The sequence below is a fragment of the Anser anser genome (genome assembly GCF_964211835.1).
Source record: "Anser anser genome assembly, chromosome: 3".
Classification (NCBI taxonomy): domain Eukaryota; kingdom Metazoa; phylum Chordata; class Aves; order Anseriformes; family Anatidae; genus Anser; species Anser anser.
The window spans coordinates 115,851,673-115,869,800 of NC_139722.1; the positions used below are offsets into that span (position 1 = coordinate 115,851,673).

The following is an 18,128-nucleotide window of genomic DNA, read 5'->3' on the forward strand; positions in this document are numbered from 1 at the left end:
ACGTTATTCTGAGTTATTGTTCAGCCCTATGCCTGCATGTTGAGTATATGTTTGTAGTGCGTATAAAACTTCTTATGGCCTGACTCTGATTTCATTGACATGGTTGTTAATTCATTAACTTCAGTGGAGTTGTTCCTGATTTATTTTGGCAGGAGTGAGAACAGAATCAGGCCTTAAATCTTAAAATTAAAAAGTTAAACTATAAAAAATTGTGAAGTAAAATACTGCCCTGTTAAGTAGTATTTCAGATGAGACTAAAATAATAATAAAAAATCCTAGTTAATAGAAAACCAGAAATCAAGTATCTATATGGAAAGAAAAAACTACAGATTTTTAGTCTACAGTGAAATAACAGAATTTGATTTAAACATTATTTTGAATATATGCTCTTGTAACGGTGCCAAGTTATCAAGCAAAATTGTTGTATTTTTGCCTGGCTATTGCATTTAAAAATGAAGCCAGATTCACATCTCTCAGTTGATGTTTATCAAGGGTTCTTGTAATCTCCAATTATATTAGCAGCTATATTTTGCAAGTAAATGTGTAGTTGAAATTTATATATTAGTGCTTTATTTGGGTGAAAATCTAATTATTCCATTGGTTATAGATCATATTAGTTCATTAAAATTAGCTGTTTGAATACATTTTTTTTGCTAGAATCAAAATGATTTTAAAAGTTCAGGAAGTTAGCATCTCTAGTACTGAGCTGGGAAAGAAGCAGAGACAAAGAATAAGCTCGTACAACCAAGTAATCAAACGCTGACATTTTCATGTGGATCTATGAAAAACACATGTAAAAGTCTTTATGCAGTAACACTTGCAGTGACCTGGGAGATAAAGTGATACGGGAATTTACCATCTCTCTGTAAAACATTTCCCCTTTTATTTTCGAGTGATGTATGGCTCAGTTACACGTGTGTGTCTATTTTTTTCAGCTGACTGCCGTGGCTTTAGGAACGTCTTGGTGAAGGTTTACTTGCACCCATCTCCCCGTTTGTGGTCGCTTTGCTCTAGCATTAGCTGGGGAAGGGCTGGAAGATCTGGATGGGAGGAAGATGGTAATTAGTCGTGGCCAAACTGTGACTGGGAAGTAAACTTTATTCTCTGGGGACTGCTTTGTCAGAAAACCTTAGGTTAGCTCCTGAAGCCTAATTGACTTAGCATTATTTACAGATTTATATCAATTAGTCCCTCAGTGGATAGCAGTGTCCTATTGTAATTCTGACAGTTTTTCTCAGAAGGCCACTTTACATAGCCCATCTTACGCAAGCAGGTGCCAGAAAAGCACTGAGTGAAAATTAGAGGATCTGCAATCAAAAATGCTGGCTTATATGGTTCTAATCTGGAATTGCCATAATGGAAAAAGGAGTTGTGAACACATGTGTATGAATGGACTTGTTCCACAGTTAACAGGAGATTTATGGTGGAAGAAATCACTACAGAACAGCAAGTGGTAGAGATTGTGTTTTTATTTTAATATGAGAGCCAAGTCTTGCATTAGGACATTGTTGAATCTAGTGCAGAAAATAAACGACCCCCGAGGGACAGTGTAGCATTCTGTTAGATTGAAGGGCCTTTAATAATCCCGTAGTCTAATAGCAGTTCAGATAGAGAATGCATGAGAACTTATCTTCTGCTTTCACAATAATGCATGTACGGTAACAAGAAACAGTTATGATGTGTTGGCACCATAGCTTTTAGCAGATGACTTTTTAAATTAAAAGATAAGTTTGCTGAGTGACTTTCTGGAATTTATTTAATGAAGGCCCATAAAATATGATATCTGTTTACAACTGGATTAGCAGCGCTGTGCTCAACTACCAGTCTTTACTCTAGACAAGAAGTATGGAGCAAATCTGAACTCTTCTTTCATTCCTGGAAAGTTCAAACTCATTTTGCAAAAGCATAAATTTAACTTCTACATCCGTCTGTCTTTAGTCTTGATAAACAGTTTGGGTTTTTACAGGTTCCATGTTGTCTTGTCCTGCAAACTATAGGCTGTAAGTCAGATGTGTACAGAAACATTGCAAAAAATCCCCCTTTTTCAAATTTTTCAAGTTTGGCTTCCTCCGACTAGCAGTAAGCAACAGCAAATGTGTTAGTATCACATTTTTTTCCCTTTCCCTTGGAAAAGTCAATATATAGATTAACTTCAGTTACTTATTTTTCTGCACAGGAGATGTTTGCGGATGGGGCTAATTTTTGATTGAATTATATCTACTGTATTTTTATTCTGTAGTTAATAGGTGTGTTTAGGGTGTGTGGGGTGAGAGTAAGTTCTTCCTGAAATAACTTCTTTTTTGGAAACAGGTAGTGGTAAGTTTACCCAGGACTTGCTAAACCGTAAGTGTATTTGAGCCTGGGCTACAGCTCTCTCTAAACAAACAGTTCATGGTACTTGTAAGCAGACAACTTTGGTGTGTAAATGTACACTAGATGGCAGTTTTGTCATATCTTCCAAGTTCAAATAGCTCTGTAGTAGAACAGGAAAGGCCATCAGTGTTTAGTCTGCACTCACAGGGTCCCTGCATGACCAATGTGGACCCCATGGACTTCCTGGAACATGTGTTAGCAATTTAGCAGCAGACATTTATTTCTTTGTTTTACTGCTTGGCTCTTTGAGAAAGTGTTGGTACTCAGTTATGGGCTGTCTGGATCATGTCAGAGGCCATGGGGATCAAGTCCATGTGACAGGCCAGACTGAGGAAGGATGAAGTTGGAGGAGGTGAGGAAAGTGACCCTTACTTCAACAGCAACAAGTCACTGCCTGTCTGTGGACTGTGGCCAAAAGCCTGGGCGTTTTAGGCCTAATACAGCTGAACAAACAAAACACTTTGCCCATTTGGCTTTTTCATATTTCATCAACAGTAGTTCAATCAACGTCTTTTCTGTTTCCTAAGAAGAGGTTCTTATTCTTTATCTTTTTTTTTTCTCCCCCCTTCTGTTTTAGCCCCATCCAGACGAGGTGACCTTGAAATCCTTGGCTACTGCATGCTGCAATGGTTATGTGGGAAACTACCCTGGGAGCAGAACCTGAAGGACCCCGTAGCTGTCCAGACTGCGAAAACAAAGTAAAACTAAACCCACACGTACACACGCACGTACCACCCCAGAGCCCTACAACATCCTCATCACTTAAAACAGGTCTGAAAAGGACAATTTACATCCTGTAGAGTATCACCTTACAAGAGAGCTAAAACAATTTTCCTGAATAGGGAGGTGTTAGAAGCAGTTAAAGATGTGAACTCCATGTGCATATAGACCCTCTCGCACATTTTTACGTATGTACTGCTGCGAAGATACGATAAACTCAGCTGCAGAGTCCAGTCGTTTTGTCTGCTAGTTGTTTTTTCAATACTCTTTTTAAATCACACGTTTGTGAACAATTGCGTGCCTTACTGCACATACAGAAGGATGTTGTAGGTTTCCGTTGAAGTTCTTGGGTGCTTTGTAGAGACTGTGGTACAAAAATCTCTTGGAAGTTTTCTTTCACATGTGTATTGAATGTATTTAACTTGCTATTTGATACCTGTTTTTTAGATGTTTTTATGTAGATTTTTAATGTTATACAAGCCTACTGGCGTTACAAACATTTAAATACCAAAATACTAAAGAATTTGCTTAAAATCTTTTCTTTTTCCCAGCATGACTCATTAGAGCTTACTAAAGCAACAGAGTGTATTAGTGTTTTCTTTCACTGCTTTCACAGTTGGGACTTGAGAGAGTTAATTGTATGTGGTACAGCATTGCCTGTAGAAGGCTATACAGAAGAGTAGTTACCCATAAATGTAACATCACAATTGGAGAAGGCAGCAAACTTTTAAGTAGGGCAAGTCACAACAGAGGTACACAATAGAGATAGCTGATCCACAGAAATCAATCTGCAAATTCAGTGTGGCATCGGCTCTCAACAGAGAAAAAGGTTAGCCTGCAGACTGTGGATAATGCAGATTGCATCTGTAAATGTTGACATCGTATGTTATATTTAATATTTCTCCTTTAGAACTTCTGATCATTACACAACCCCCTGCAAAGTAACACTTATACAATTCAATGTTTAATCAATTTAATCAATCAAGCTGTTTCACTAATTCTTCCCATGCAATTAACCCTTCAATTGCTAGCATTTTCAGGATGCCAGGCAAACGTGCTTAGGAGGAAATGTACAGAAAATGATAGATTAGATTTAGCAGTAACATCCTTTTAGTTTAATGAATTAGTATTCCTTGGTATCAGGTAATGTTCCCCTTTAACTTACCTATTTTTGAGTGCTTGTGCTGTTTTTAAAGGCTGGAAATAGTCATCACCATGCAGGTGTTTACCTGATCACTTATAAGTACGTTACCAGCACAGGCAGATCATTTCTGAGCACACCAGTCTTTTGCTGTGAGTCTGTGTGATTAGGATGAAGACGGGGCTAGGCCTGGAAGGGTGATGCATTTGGAAAACAGGAGTCAGAGCAGGACCTCAAATTCTGCTGTCTGCTGGTGGTCTCATCCCTCCCTAACAGGTTCTTAAGTCTTTGCTACCAGTACCTGGGGCGATGAGGCCACTGTGCGTGGGTAAGGGGGTATTTAAGGACTGCTGGTGTACTTGAGATCAGAAATGTTCATACCACAATTGGAGGGGAGTCTCCATTTGAATTAGAATTTAAGCTAAATAAAAGGAAAATGTGTACATTTAAATATTTAATTCCCCCAAATTGAAAACCCTTCTTCTGATATTAAAGAACAGCGCCTGGTGAGACTAAAGGTCCATCTAGCCTTGGATCCTGGTTTGAAAGATTGTCAGGAATGCAAGGTCTTAAGAATAAGAAAAGGAACTAAAATACTTTTTTAGTGAACTGTGTAATTTTGTTCTTATTTGAGATTACTTGTGTTTATTGCATAAGAACACAAAGTGACTGCAGTGTGAAGATGTGCATTCCAAGTAGCTATACATTAAATAATCCCATTCCTCTTTCCATTTGTTACAAAGTGCCAAGCCTACAGAGATAACTTCATGGGGTGGGACTCACAGCCCTGACCTTGGCAGCATCCTTCCGTTACCACAGAAGCAGGTCTTGGACCAAGGCATGCTAGGTGGATTCCATCCTTCAGACTTGTGTTGGCAGAACTTGGCTGAAGTTCGGGTCTCAGGGAAGCTGTTGCATGCCAAACCAATTAATTTGAAATGGCTGGCTAACCAGATTACGGAACTGAAGATTATTAGCCTATGTACCCCAATTTATGCATTTGAGAACATATCCTGTTCCTTGTTTGTGGACCTTTATGACTCCTTAAAACAAAACAAAACAAAGGATCCTTTAATAGCATTAGCAGCTAGGCTGCACTAATAGATTTCACTCAGAGCAAGGGGGCTGGTGCATTTGCAGGCTCCTCCAGGTGCTAGGAGATTGGGATACATGCCTGCTCAAAATGATTGCTGGTATTACTTCACCCATCTTTTAAGGTGTGATTCATTCTGAGCTCCAATTCTCTTTGCTATCTCTGTTTTTGGATAGATAGAAAGTAGATCTGTGCCCCTGCCTTTTATTTTTTACTTTATTTTATTTTAGTTTAGTTTAGTTTAGTTTTGCACAGGACTTACAGAGGTTTATCTTCCCTCTCCCTCTCTCTGTCCCTGCCTTGCCTGCTTGTAATTTTGACAGCCATCACCCAGCTGCCTGTGAGCCTATATGGCAGAAAGAATCTGATGTTAAATTACTACTAGGCAGACCAGAACTGCTTCTTAAATTTCAAAACACAAATATTAATCATTAAGCTGAAATCAGAACAAGCTATTTCAGTTCAAAGGAATTTCTTTTCTCTCTCTAGAAAGCTTAAAACATCTGTGAAGGAAAACTTAAAAGCGCAGTCTTAGCTGTAGGCCAGGTCTTGCTGAAATCAGCAGTCTCTAAAGAGTTAAAAATATAGCTGGTAAGGGGAGATCTTGTTTTAAAAGCAGAACTGTGAATCATTAGCTATCCCGGAGGTCCACTCCCTTTGGAATTGAGACTTGCTGTCTACCTAAATCCCAAATGAAGAATCACCTGCTCCAAAACCACATTAAATTGTTGCACTCTCATGTTGTTTCAGACTTATGGATGAGCTCCCAGATTCAGTTATGGAATGGAATTCTTCTGGAAGCAGCTGTAGTAAGTGTGCTTACAGTGTCTACCATATAGCTTTTCAGTCTGTTACAAAAAACACCTAAATGTCTTACTCTATTTGGGGGAAGCAGAAGAAAAATAAAAGTAACACAAATTTAACCAACTCTTGAATTTCAATTATTAAACTTCCTTGCTATGCTTTGCACCTTTAGGCAGATGTGTTCAGATGAGTCATGCAGTGCTACCAGTCTCTAATCTTAGGACAAACCGAGAGTATCCGAGTCAGCAGCACCTGACTTTCCTATAGTGCAGCTCAGTTTTATCGAGCCTAGAAATCAAACTCGGGGCTCTGCTTCTCCTTTCCGTTTTTGCACCCAAAGTCCTTTGATGTCCTGTCCACATCCTTACTCTCCTCCCCTAAGCTTCCCTCTCTTTCCTCTGTCTTCCTGTGTTTACTTGCTGAGTTAGTTAAATTCTGAGGAGAAGGTAGCTGTGACTTCTTTCCTGCACATGGAAGAGACCAGGGTGAGGTTTCCACTATTAGCAGCTTTTTACGAGGTTTGGATGTGTCCCTTGCCAGATCCAGGAATACAGGTTTGGTAATGAGCATTAAAAGCTGAGGGACGAGGGAATTAGTAAAGAAATCTCTACAATGCTCAAGGATATGTTCTGTATTAAATAGGGTATTAAGATAACAAATAGTACAAAAAATTATGTAATTCATGAATGGAGGCTTTTGGAGAGGTTTTCCTTTATCCTGTTTGTGTAAAATCTGGCACTACAGTGGAAGTTCTCTGGATCCATATATGTCCAGCATAAGAATTCAGCCTGCTGTATCTGTATTTAGTTGATAACAGGGTAGTTATGTAATACTCATTGTTAGATTGTATGTCAGACTCATTAATTTAGGGTGTAATTTAATTGAACTAACAATTCTGACTTCAGTGGAAGTGGATCATGCCCTTCATGTACAAGCTTATTATACTTCAAGCATTTTTAACCTGAAGGCTTGTTTACTGCAGGGGCAGAAAGTAAATTTCTGGATGAGTTGAATGCTGGTCACTCTACAATAAATGATTCTTGATGCTTAATGATATTTAATGATTAAGGATACTTAATGCTTTTATTGCAGGAACTTCTATTGCTGCTTTCCTGCATTATCCCATAAGCAAGTACTAAGTAGATAATACAGGCACCGTGGGCTAAATTTTCAGCCCTTGTGAGCGGCAGTACAAAAATCATAATCAGTCTCATCTGTGATGCATGCGATAGAGTGACATAAGAGATCTCAGCCACATGAAATCCAGGGTGTCAGGAAGCAGTAACTATCCTAGAACAGAAGGAACTGTCTACAAAAGTTTTATCGCGTCATATTTTGAGTTTGAAAAAGCAAATGAAGGCATGGTTTGTCTTGTTATATGTCTCTTAGGTGAAATACACAAGTAGTACAGGGAAAACCCCTTTTTGTTTAGGGAAAACACAACGTTTCCTTCAAAGGTCAGGATCTATTTAGGTTTATTCACTTATTTTCATACCATTTCTGTATTTGAATGATTGGAATGCAGGGCATATTACATACAATATATTCATGATGTACATACGTATTTAGTAAATGTTTACTTCTGGGATTTTACCAGATGCTAATATCTGGTGAAGCACTTCACTTTTAGGATACACTTGGGTCTTCAACTGAAATAAAAGTTTGACAACCTGCCCCCCCCCCCCATGTTTTCCTAATAGCATTATTTCTGCACATTCAGTGGTTTCCTTGTTTCTAGAACCGCTCAATAGTGATAGCAAAATAATGCTGCTGTTAGACTGTATTAGTATGTAAACAAAACCACTATTTGTCGGAGTATTAGAAGTAAAAACAAAATTCTGCTATTCTCCAAAGCATTCTAAGGATAATATCTATGCAGATTAAAACAGAGTTGTTGAGACTATTTAATTTTTAAAGTGGTATTATGATCCTTCAAATATAAACTGCTTCTATTTTATACAGAACTGTCCAGTATTTGTCAATGAAGTGTTTTGATTAATTATGTTTGAATAACTTTCAGTACCACACAAATTGCATATGCATAACAAGAGATAGCACTTAAGGGTTAGCTTGTTTATCCAAGTCTATCTTTTCCTTTTCTCATCTTGTAAAGACAAGATACTGTCAGCTCTGTTTTGAGTGTTGTCTTCAGCTGAAATTTTGTCATCTTGTTTGGCAGCATAGGATTGGCATCCATTTTGGAATTAAATTCTTTTGAAGTTCTAGGTCTACACCAAATGAAATTTACATTTAAAATACACTCCACAGGTGAACTATCCAAGTTTTTGGCATGTGTTTATGGCTTAGCTTATGATGAGAAGCCAAAGTATCAAGCGCTCAAGAAAATCTTGCTGGATGGATTAGAGTCAAGTGGAACTCGCTACGATGGCCCTCTGGAATTTTCCACTGCAGGATGCGCACGAAATCGTTGTACTGCTGAAGCGTCAAAAGTAAGTAAGAGAGTTCTGGGATTATTTCCGAAATTGTTGCCTTTTCTTTTGTAGAAGAGGAAATAGTTTAATATTGCAAAATGAGACTGACACAACATTTCTTTTTGCCTTAAATACATAGTGTTTGTTAATTCCTGTTTCCCCTGGCTTTGCTAAAAAGTGGGATGTCAACCCTTAAGGAGGAAGAACTGTCATGAGTCCTTTTGACCTACGGCCTCTCACTTCAAAGTAGTAGGTCTGTGGAGAATGATTTACTTTCAGGATAATGGGGAAGTCAAGGACTTTGTTCACCAACATCTTGAAGAAAAGCCTGAATGCCAGTTTTTTCCTTCTTTCCAGATTAAAAGCAAAGTTACCTTTATTAGTGAAAGCATTTAATTCATTTTCTTACTTTCAAGCTGTTCTTTGTCATTTGCTTTTATACTCCTGCAGCCACTAATGTGGAGGAGGTATTATTCTGGGATTTAACTGCGTTATTGGTATACAGTGATACACTAACTTGGAATTTGAAAACTGACAGCTATCGTGTTACGTTTTCCTTTTGTACTTTTAAGTCTGAAGCTACATGGTTAATAACACCGTGTTTTAATAAGTGGAAATTGAGGTAATTAGCAGTCTTACTGGACTTGCTGTGAAATGTCAGTCCCGGCATACCTCCGCCTTGAAACTACCCGTATGCAAAAGCCCCGTTTCTGTCTCTGATGCGTGTGCAATAAGGCAGGGTCAGGGTACCATTCATTTTTAATATTTCTGGTGAACTTTGGACCATCACAAGTGTACGTGAGCCAAGAATGCAGGATGCAAACTAATGTGACTGATAGGCTGCGAGATGAATGGTGATTCAAGTATCAGTGCACAGATGGTTCTGATTTGCTGAGTTTTGTAGCTGCTGCAACTGAAGACATAAAATATCCTTCTAGTCATAAATTAGCTCTTTGGAAGCAAAACCTTGGCACCAGAGCTTTACAACCTTCAATTAGTAGGGAAAGAAGTATTTGAATGACTGTGGTATTGACATCTGTAGGCCTGCATAGTAATCATTCCTAATAGAAGAGAATATCTGTTTGAGGGGGTTTTGCATGGCTAATTAACCACCAGTGAGAATATGTAATTTTTTCATGATCTCCTGATTGTCACCTTTCTCTCATGATACAATTACATTTTATTGTAGCAAGTGCCTCACAAACCAATTGTCAGCACTATTTACGTATTACAGAAGGCAGGATAAAAGTTCATGTTTAATAAAAAGGCACTGGGTTTTGATCTTGGTAATTACAGATACTTATTTTAGCAATTTTATTGACTTTTCTGTTTTTACCACTTTTGTCTTTTAACAAAACCAAAAGCTATTTTCGTGACAGAATTTCCCTTGCTATGATGGTGACCATGTTGTCCTCCCTAATTTCAGATGATTTTTTTTCTCCAGTTTGTACTGTTTTCTGAACTTAATTGAAATATCAGGTAGCTGTTAACTGATCTCCAGTGGATCTGGTTGGATCTCTGGTGCACATATCTTTGATTTCTTAGGGTTGGATACTGGACAGTAAATCTGTTTTCTTCTCATTGCCTGGTCTAAGACTTGTTCAGCATGGTGGCATAAAAGATAAAACCTCTGGACTGTAAAAGCTGCTGTAGCACTTACTGTTTGCAAGTGCACAACCCTACTGAAAAATCCATGAACGTGGAGTGTCACTTACTAGCACTCTGGTGCTGTAGGCTTAAGCAGAATTGTTTCTTGTGGCCAATGAGACTCGGGAGAGAGTCTGCATGTTGCTAGATCTTGACACCTATCATCACATTTTCAGAGAACTGTTTATGTTGACTGTCTTACTTTTTGGAATAATAAGAATGCTAGTGCTGTTCCAGTGATCACCTATTTTTTTTCCTCGAGTATGTTTCTTCAGCCAGCTGTGCTGCTTACATGGAAAAGTTTCCCCTAACAGTCACTGCAAAACAGCTGCAGAAAGGAAATTTCTAGGGTTATTCAAAGGACTTAAAGGGCACTTAAATACAAGTAGAGAGAGCAGGTAACTGAACTTTCTCTAAATTTATTGCTATTTTTAGAAAATCCAATATTCAATCTGTGGCTATTGACTTTGGAGAGTATTCAAGGCCTGGTGCACTTCGGTGCTACAATCCTGACAGTGTTCGATGGCAGGCAGGCACTTCGCACTGTAGCTCTTCGTGACGCTGTCTGTAGTTATTCTAGTTATGACTCCTTTCATCTCACACCTCTGCGTTCTCTTTCCACCTCTCCTTTTTTCACCAGATATTCCTCCTATTAAAAAGGCAACCTAAAAATAGGGGGAGTCGCTACAAACCAACCCAGCTCCTCACTTCTTGCTTACGAGCAGAATCTGACTCTAGACAACCTGTCTGATTCCACTTGTACCTGTTTGGTTTGGGAAAAGAGGTGATCTTGGGTTAATCCCCTTTTGAGGACCAGTAACCACCCATAAGTACCAGCAAGGAGATCCTGTAACACCAGCTCTCCTTGAAGATGATGTGAGAAGGACTTGCTAGAGAATTGAATTTTAAGACGTAGCTCCCTGTATAGTACATGAAATTTGTCTTAGAATGACATAAAAAGTGTAACAGTGGCCACATCCTAGCACTTTGTTTCAGTTACATACCAAAAAGATGATAAAATATTAATTAGGTTAATTCTCAAATTTGTTTACCACAGTTTTTGGCACTGGATAAATACTCTCAGCTTTCTCACCTACAGTGAAAGTGCTAGGATCAGGGCCAAATGAAGTATGGTAAGGCCAGCTGACTAGTTGCTAGATTCCATAAATTTCATATTAAAAAAAAATAATTACAATACCAACTTGTCACTTTATTAGTAATAGAAGATGGTAATTTTTAGGCATAAATATTTTTAGAAGTGCTATAAGTCCTCTTTTGAAAGTAATTTTGTAATTTAAAGTATGTGTACGTTGTAGAGATAGCAGTTAGCTGTCAACAAGATTAGCAGTTCTTACATGATGCAGTATGGTGCCACGATGCAGAGAAAACAGCTTGGGCACCCAAACCCAGCTAACTGTCAGTGTGGCTCTGAGCCTTGCCTACATAATTCCATTTCTCAAGGCTCTGGACAGTGTTATGTCCTGAGGTAGACTGACTGAAACTAGCTTGAGTTGGCATTCAGAACAGATACACCTTTCTGTTTCTAAACATTAATAATTTTCACAGAATAGAACTATGGATTTGTTCTCAAAAGGTGTTTTGGATTCAGCTCTATGAAGTGCCTACTGACACTTTCAATGCTATTTGGGTTGTGCAATTTCTATCTTCTAAATGTATTTAATTTGCAGTAAGAAAAAGAAGCCTATTATTTCTTTTCTAGCTGCTATATTGAGATACAGCTGCTGCACAGAGGACCATATGCAAACATTACAGTTACAGAGTTATTAGCGTGCCAGAAGTACCAAAGGCATGTGGCATACAGCCTGTGTTTTGGCTACATTTGTCTTCCAAGTTACAAAAGCCAAAAACACATCATTTGATACCCAGTGCTTAGAGCAGCACTACGAAAAACTTGCTTTAACTCAAGCAACTATTCACCATGTATTCCCAATTACATTTCAGAAGACTGTAGAAGAATATAAGACTTCACTCTTAAATTAGATTACCTGGGCCAAAAGACTTATTGATTATCTTTTAGTCAGTTTTGCATTTGACTCAATCCAGTGATATGAAATGCATTTAGCTCTACTTAATGATACAGTGACTTATTGGCCTCATTCCCAATAAAGGTTATTAATGAATATTTTGAAAGGTATAGTTCAAGTTTATTATTATGTAGCATACTTCCCCAATACAGCATAGCTCTAACTTTGTACTGCTTGAAAAAGACATTTATTGATAAATAAAATGCTGAAAACAATTCTTTTGAGAAAGATAAAAGCTTACTCTCACTCCATGTTCTCAGGACTGAAGTGAAGTTAGAACAGTTTTCTTTTTAAAATACTGAGGGATTTTTTTACTAAACAGAAGTGTTGACTGTTCATCAGCAGGTTTGCTTACCAAAGCCTGTGCCAAAACCAGTTCAACAGAAGCAAAAAAAGATGGAAGGTGAGGAATACATGCGCCCAAACAAGGCCTGTACTGCGGTAACAGGCAGACGACTCCCAGATGAAGAAAAGCCAAGTAACTTACACCGGATGCTTCCACAACCAGAGCCTCAGCAGGTGAGGATTTTGGCATGGCTGTAAATGCATGGTATCTTCTGGGAGTTTGCGTGCTCTGTTAGCTCAATGTCCAGCTCTTGGGAAGGGCAGAGGAGAAGAGTGCTTGAAACAAGTCAAGCATTAAGTCCCAAACCAGCAGAAGCTGGCATATGCCTAATTGGCTTGTATTATTCGAAGCATGCAACTTGGAAGCTTCTTATGTAGCCCAGGTAGTAAGTGCAGTCAAGGCGCTATCCTTACCTGTTTCCAACCTGGCAGGTTCAAATATCAGAATAGTACCTGTGATAATGGTGAATCCTGCTGATTATTTTTCAGCATACAAAATTACTGTCTGTCCATCAACAGGTTCACTTACCAAAGCCTTCGTGGAAACCAGTGCAAAAGAAGCAAAACAAGATGAAAGAGGAAGACGCCAACTATCCAAGCAGGCCCCAAGCCCGGATAACACACAGGCAATTCCAGGCTGAGGAGAAGCCAATTAAATTGAACAGCACAATTCAGGAGCCTGACCCACAAAAGGTGAGTTTTTTGGTTTTACCTTTGAAGAAAAGTGGCACATGGGGAAAGAAGGTTCAGCTTTATTAAAATAGAGTTTACCCGAAACTAAGTGTATGCAAACTCGATGTTTGCCACAAGCACTAGAAGTTTGTGTGTGGTTGCTTGGTCACACTGTTGCCAAATTAACACTCATTTAATTTTTTTCTATAGCTTTGTAGTAAAGCACTGGAACAGTGTGCATGCCCAACAGATTAAAGTGTTGGGAAACAATCTTTTTTCATCCCTGTTGTTTTCTTGGTAGAAACTTTCTTTAGTAGTTACCTTTTTACATAGTAGAAAACTTGATAGCAGTCTTAATTGAGTTCCTAAATTCTGACTTTTTAATCTGAGGATTTTAGAAGCTAACCAACTCACCTCAAATATTATTAGTAACTACTGCATGAAAGTAGTGAATGAATTTCTACAGAATGAAAAATATTAATCAAGGTTTTAGTAAAAATAATGCAAAATAAGGTACATCTTAGTGAACATATTGTGCTCCTTCATTTTCTACAGAGCTTGAGTTTATCTTAGCAAATTCAGATGTTTGTTTCTTTCATATAGAAAAACTGTTAAATGAAGACAAGTTCTAATAAGCACAAAAATGCAACTTTTAATATAGCTTTATTATTAATACAAAATTCTTTGCTTCAAGCAGTCTGCTGATCACTGCCTGGAGACTCCGGTACAAGTTAGGAGAGTGAAGCAGAAAAAGCACAGCTGTACCTCAGAGCATCAGGCAGTAAAGTGGTGAGCAGAACAATTTCTGGAGATGTCTTGGCTAGTAGCAAGGTAGTCAGATTCTGAAAAGTCTCTGGAGTTTTGACACAGTAACACTGTTTCCGTGAAGATAATTCTGAGTGCTTCATAGTTCTTAAGTGCAAAATTTTAAAAAATATTAAGGAAAAAAGGTGGCATTCCCCCCGTTTATTTTCCTCCTATATAATTTGTTTAAAAGCTACTTTTACTCCTTAAGAAAGGTGCAGATGCAGAAATAGAGGCACATTTGGCTTTCCAGCATTACATAGGGAAAAAAAATGAGCTGGTGTCCTTGTAACTTCTCCTGTTCATTTGAACAGCAAGCACACTGCATGGATTGTAGCTCTTGACACTGGAGCGTAACATGGGGATTTGTGTTTCCATCCTCTTTATGGGAGGAAGAAAAAATACATTTTACAGAAATGGAACTGATCACAGGTCTTGCATTTTATATTATTATTTGCATTTTGATTTAGCCTTTCTAAAAGCAAAGCCACTGTTCCAGTATGATTAATAATGCTTCATCTATGTAAAATAGTTAAAATGGATGTCCTATAACATTTAAGAGACTTAAATGAGAAACTGGAGATGGGAAAAAAAAGGGGCAGGATTGTTAGTCTCATATTGCAGACCTCCTCTTAATTTCTTTCATGTAATTTTGGGGATTGGTACAGGAAAACTGTATTTTATAGTAGTAAAGTTATGAAAATTCAGGAGGATACTTCATGCACAAAGGGGAAAAAAACTAATGGCTAATGCAGGAGCTGAAGTAATGAGAGTGTATGTCTGTCAAGTGTTCTCCAGAGAGCAATTCCAAGCAGTTTTGTTAGGCACCCACCTGGAGGAGTTAACTGCAGGCACCTTGCTCTGGCCTAGATGCTTGGATGGGATGGCCACCCTGCTCTTAATAGTAGCAGATGATGCAGGTAAGGGTCTGAATACAGAACTTGCAGGGAAAGTTGTTTCCCCTTGTTTTATCTTTTAAGGGAAGTACATTCAGGAAAACATCAGGTAGCTGCTGGGATAATGACAAGATGATGAGAAAGATTGAGTGGGTTTGCTTTGTAAGATGCTGCTGGAAAGCCCTTATAGTTTAGGTATAAACAAAAAGGAGAAACAGTTCTGTGCCACAAGGGGAACACCTGAATGAGAGGAGTAGGACAAAAAGAGTAGGATGCTTGTGAGAGACAGGACATCTGGCAAACTGGGAAAGAGAGAATGTGAAAGACAAGCACTGTCTAGAAAAGAATAAGGAAACAACAAACAGCAGAGAAGAAAAAACTTATGAGCTACTGTTATGTTGGACATCATAGTATCTGTCTATCAGACAGCGCCCATTTTTTCACGTCTGTTACTAATTTGAAAGAGGAATAAGGCAGCTGATAATGAAGACAGGAAATTTCGAATAGAAAAATACAAATTAGATTACAAATGTTCACCAAGAAAGCTATATTGCTATAGTTGAAATTAAGCATGATGTATTCTCAAAAAGTAATATATTGTGAATGAGATCATGGAAAGGAAACCAAAGGTAGACATTTTTCAGACACAGTGGAAAATAAAGGTAAAATTTAAAGTTTTGGATTTGTGACAAAACAAACAGTAGTGTTTGTGGATTTATTTCAGAGATGAAAATCAAAAAGGTAAGCTAAAGATGCCATTGCTTCTGTAGACCTAAAAATCCAACCACCCTACCCAACTGCAGCTAAGAATATGCTAATAGGATATTTATGCCATCTATCATAAATCGGGAGAAGTTTAGCTTCACTCTAAAATGCAAAAAGTTACACAAGTTGAAACAGCAAATCAAATTTCAGAGTATTGTCTAGGTTTCCAGTCTTTATTAACAGGAACATTATAAAGACTTAATATATTAACATTTTTGGGAAAATAGATATAGAAGATTTTCAGCTGTTCACTTCATTAAGAGAGGGAGAGTCTCTATCTCTTTAAATGGTGTTTAACCATGCTTAATGTTATACACTTAATATACATCTGCAAATTCAAAAGTTAAGACTTTGTCAGAATTGCATTGCTTTCTCCAGAATAATTTAAATACCCAGATCTTTGGCATCTTTGTTTTTTTTAATCTGATTCACATTTCATTCACTCAAATACCAAGGTTGTAATTAATTTTTTTTCCTGCAGAAAGACACAGGAAGAGAATTACCACCACTCTACCCCCAAGCAACATTCTCAGAATCCAGAAAGAACAATCAAGATCAACTGTTAACTACAGATCATCCAGTATCATTGCAAGAACCTGGTCTTTCTATATTCACTATATTTAGACTTGCATTTACTGAAGAAAGATACCACTACAGTATAGCTATACTTGCGCTTCTGTTTCTAATACTGCTTTCTTTGTCTTTTACTTGATGTCACTATTTCATTGTCTTCTGTTTAAATGCAGCAGTGTTCCCATCATGCTGTTTTTCTCAAAGTTTCTTCATGGAAGATTTCAGTGTCAGGGGCTTGAAAAATAGATTTTTAAAAGAATTATGTAAATACATATCTTTTAAAAGTAAGTTATCTCAACTTTCCAAATCTGCACTGTCGAGTTCCATATGCACTAAACTATTTTTGGGATGTTTTGTACTATGAATGTTGGGATTCATTTTTTTTGGAAATTAATTCTTTGCTACAGCAACATTAAAAGAAGTATCATTAAAGATAACACCGTGGTATTTGATTATTCTAACACTATTATGTTGCTAACGTACTAGTTATCATAACATCTTTTTGCTGTTTCTGAAGATCTTTAGTTAAATACCAATGCGTTAACTGCATGGGAGTCTAAACTATTCTCTCTTTACCTCGCTGAGCAAAGGGAAGATAAAAGCTACAAAATGTATTTTACAAAAGCCTTTTTACAGTGCCTTGATTTTATCAAGGCTACCATACATTTCTTAATTCAATCACTCATTTTCACCAGATTTCCTTACCTTGTTACAATATGGACATTCACCAAAGATGACATTAAAACTCTGTCTGCTCGAAGGAAGGCCTTGTAGCCACTGCAACACAAATAAGCGAATTAAAATTCACGTTTCTTTCATATCAAATTTAAGAACTGTCTATTAACAGAGGATTTTGCAAATAGAGTTAATTTTACATACATCTGACCTGGTGCATGCCAAGCCAGTCTGTATAACCACAAAGCAGGGCGGGTTCCCTTCCACAGTGAGCTTTTTTTTTTTTTTTTTTTTAAGAATTTTGGATTAGAACACAAGAGGAAGCACAGTGGCTTTTCTAGTAATCCTTATGGGATTTTGCTTCATCTGAAATTTGAGGTGTGAAATGCTTATTTTTTAGGATCTGTCAGTGAGTTAACAGACAAGTTTGTCCCATTAATTACCTCATACAGGCAAGCCTGATGAAAAGGTTGTCCGCATCGGGGATCATCACATACTTGATCTGGGGTAGTGCCATCGAGTCGATAGGCATAGCAGATTCCACAGTCCTTAGTAAAATCCTTAAAACACATGTGTTAGTTTACAGTAGAACTGAAAGGAAGAAACAAGGGTGGAACACAGAAACATTTTCATCTATCTGGCTTTGGTTTTGCATTTTTTGTTATTTAGAATTACTAAACATATTTACAACATTATGGTCTTAACTGCGAGAGTAGTTGCTGGACATACAAGACTGCTTGGATATATTTTATCTTCTCACTGCATTACATCTAGTTTGACAAGTGTTTTCATGCTCTTGGGCCTTACCATTTCTTTTTCATCAAACATAATTTGTCTTTGTATTTGGGTATTAGACACAAGACCTCGCAGTCAGATATTACTTTAAAAATTTCATGAGTGAAAGCCAAGCTAGTAATCCAGTGTTACAGCATTGTCAAAAATTAATTCCAAGTTTGCTTGAAATGCACCAGTATTTGGATGGCCTCTTGTCCCCTCTAAGCAGCTCTACCTAATTAGAACTTAAGTCATCAACATCCATAACAGAATGTTTGGATTTTTCCACATCTCATTAGCTACTCCAGAACTTCCTCTTTCCCTTTTAATAGTGAAGCCTGTTATTAATCGCCTTACTGCTATGAAGGC

At 37.7% G+C, this 18,128-nt stretch overlaps 2 protein-coding genes across 10 annotated transcripts in view; one reads left to right on the forward strand and one right to left on the reverse strand.

Moving 5' to 3' along the window:
- Window positions 1–16,747, forward strand: part of VRK2 (VRK serine/threonine kinase 2) — a 49,253-nt gene extending 32,506 nt beyond the window's left edge. For 4 of the 8 annotated variants that reach the window (XM_083830102.1, XM_083830100.1, XM_083830101.1 and 1 more), the window contains 6 exons: window positions 2,951–3,071; window positions 6,078–6,136; window positions 8,400–8,581; window positions 12,598–12,774; window positions 13,120–13,293; window positions 16,219–16,747. In XM_083830102.1, coding sequence (XP_083686228.1) covers window positions 2,951–3,071; window positions 6,078–6,136; window positions 8,400–8,581; window positions 12,598–12,774; window positions 13,120–13,293; window positions 16,219–16,449 — 944 coding nt within the window. In that variant the 3' untranslated portion in view covers window positions 16,450–16,747. Of the gene's footprint in view, window positions 1–2,950; window positions 3,072–6,077; window positions 6,137–8,399; window positions 8,582–12,597; window positions 12,775–13,119; window positions 13,294–13,969; window positions 14,104–16,218 lie in introns of all 8 variants that reach the window. The other 4 variants (XM_083830105.1, XM_083830106.1, XM_083830104.1 and 1 more) reach the window with 4 other exon arrangements.
- The window catches only part of FANCL (FA complementation group L), a 31,388-nt gene continuing 27,182 nt past the window's right edge, over window positions 13,923–18,128 (reverse strand). For both annotated transcript variants that reach the window (XM_083830108.1, XM_083830109.1), the window contains exons 12-14: window positions 17,429–17,545; window positions 17,016–17,087; window positions 13,923–16,544 (exon numbers count right to left, since the gene is read on the reverse strand). In XM_083830108.1, coding sequence (XP_083686234.1) covers window positions 16,509–16,544; window positions 17,016–17,087; window positions 17,429–17,545 — 225 coding nt within the window. In that variant the 3' untranslated portion in view covers window positions 13,923–16,508. The remainder of the gene's footprint in view (window positions 16,545–17,015; window positions 17,088–17,428; window positions 17,546–18,128) is intronic.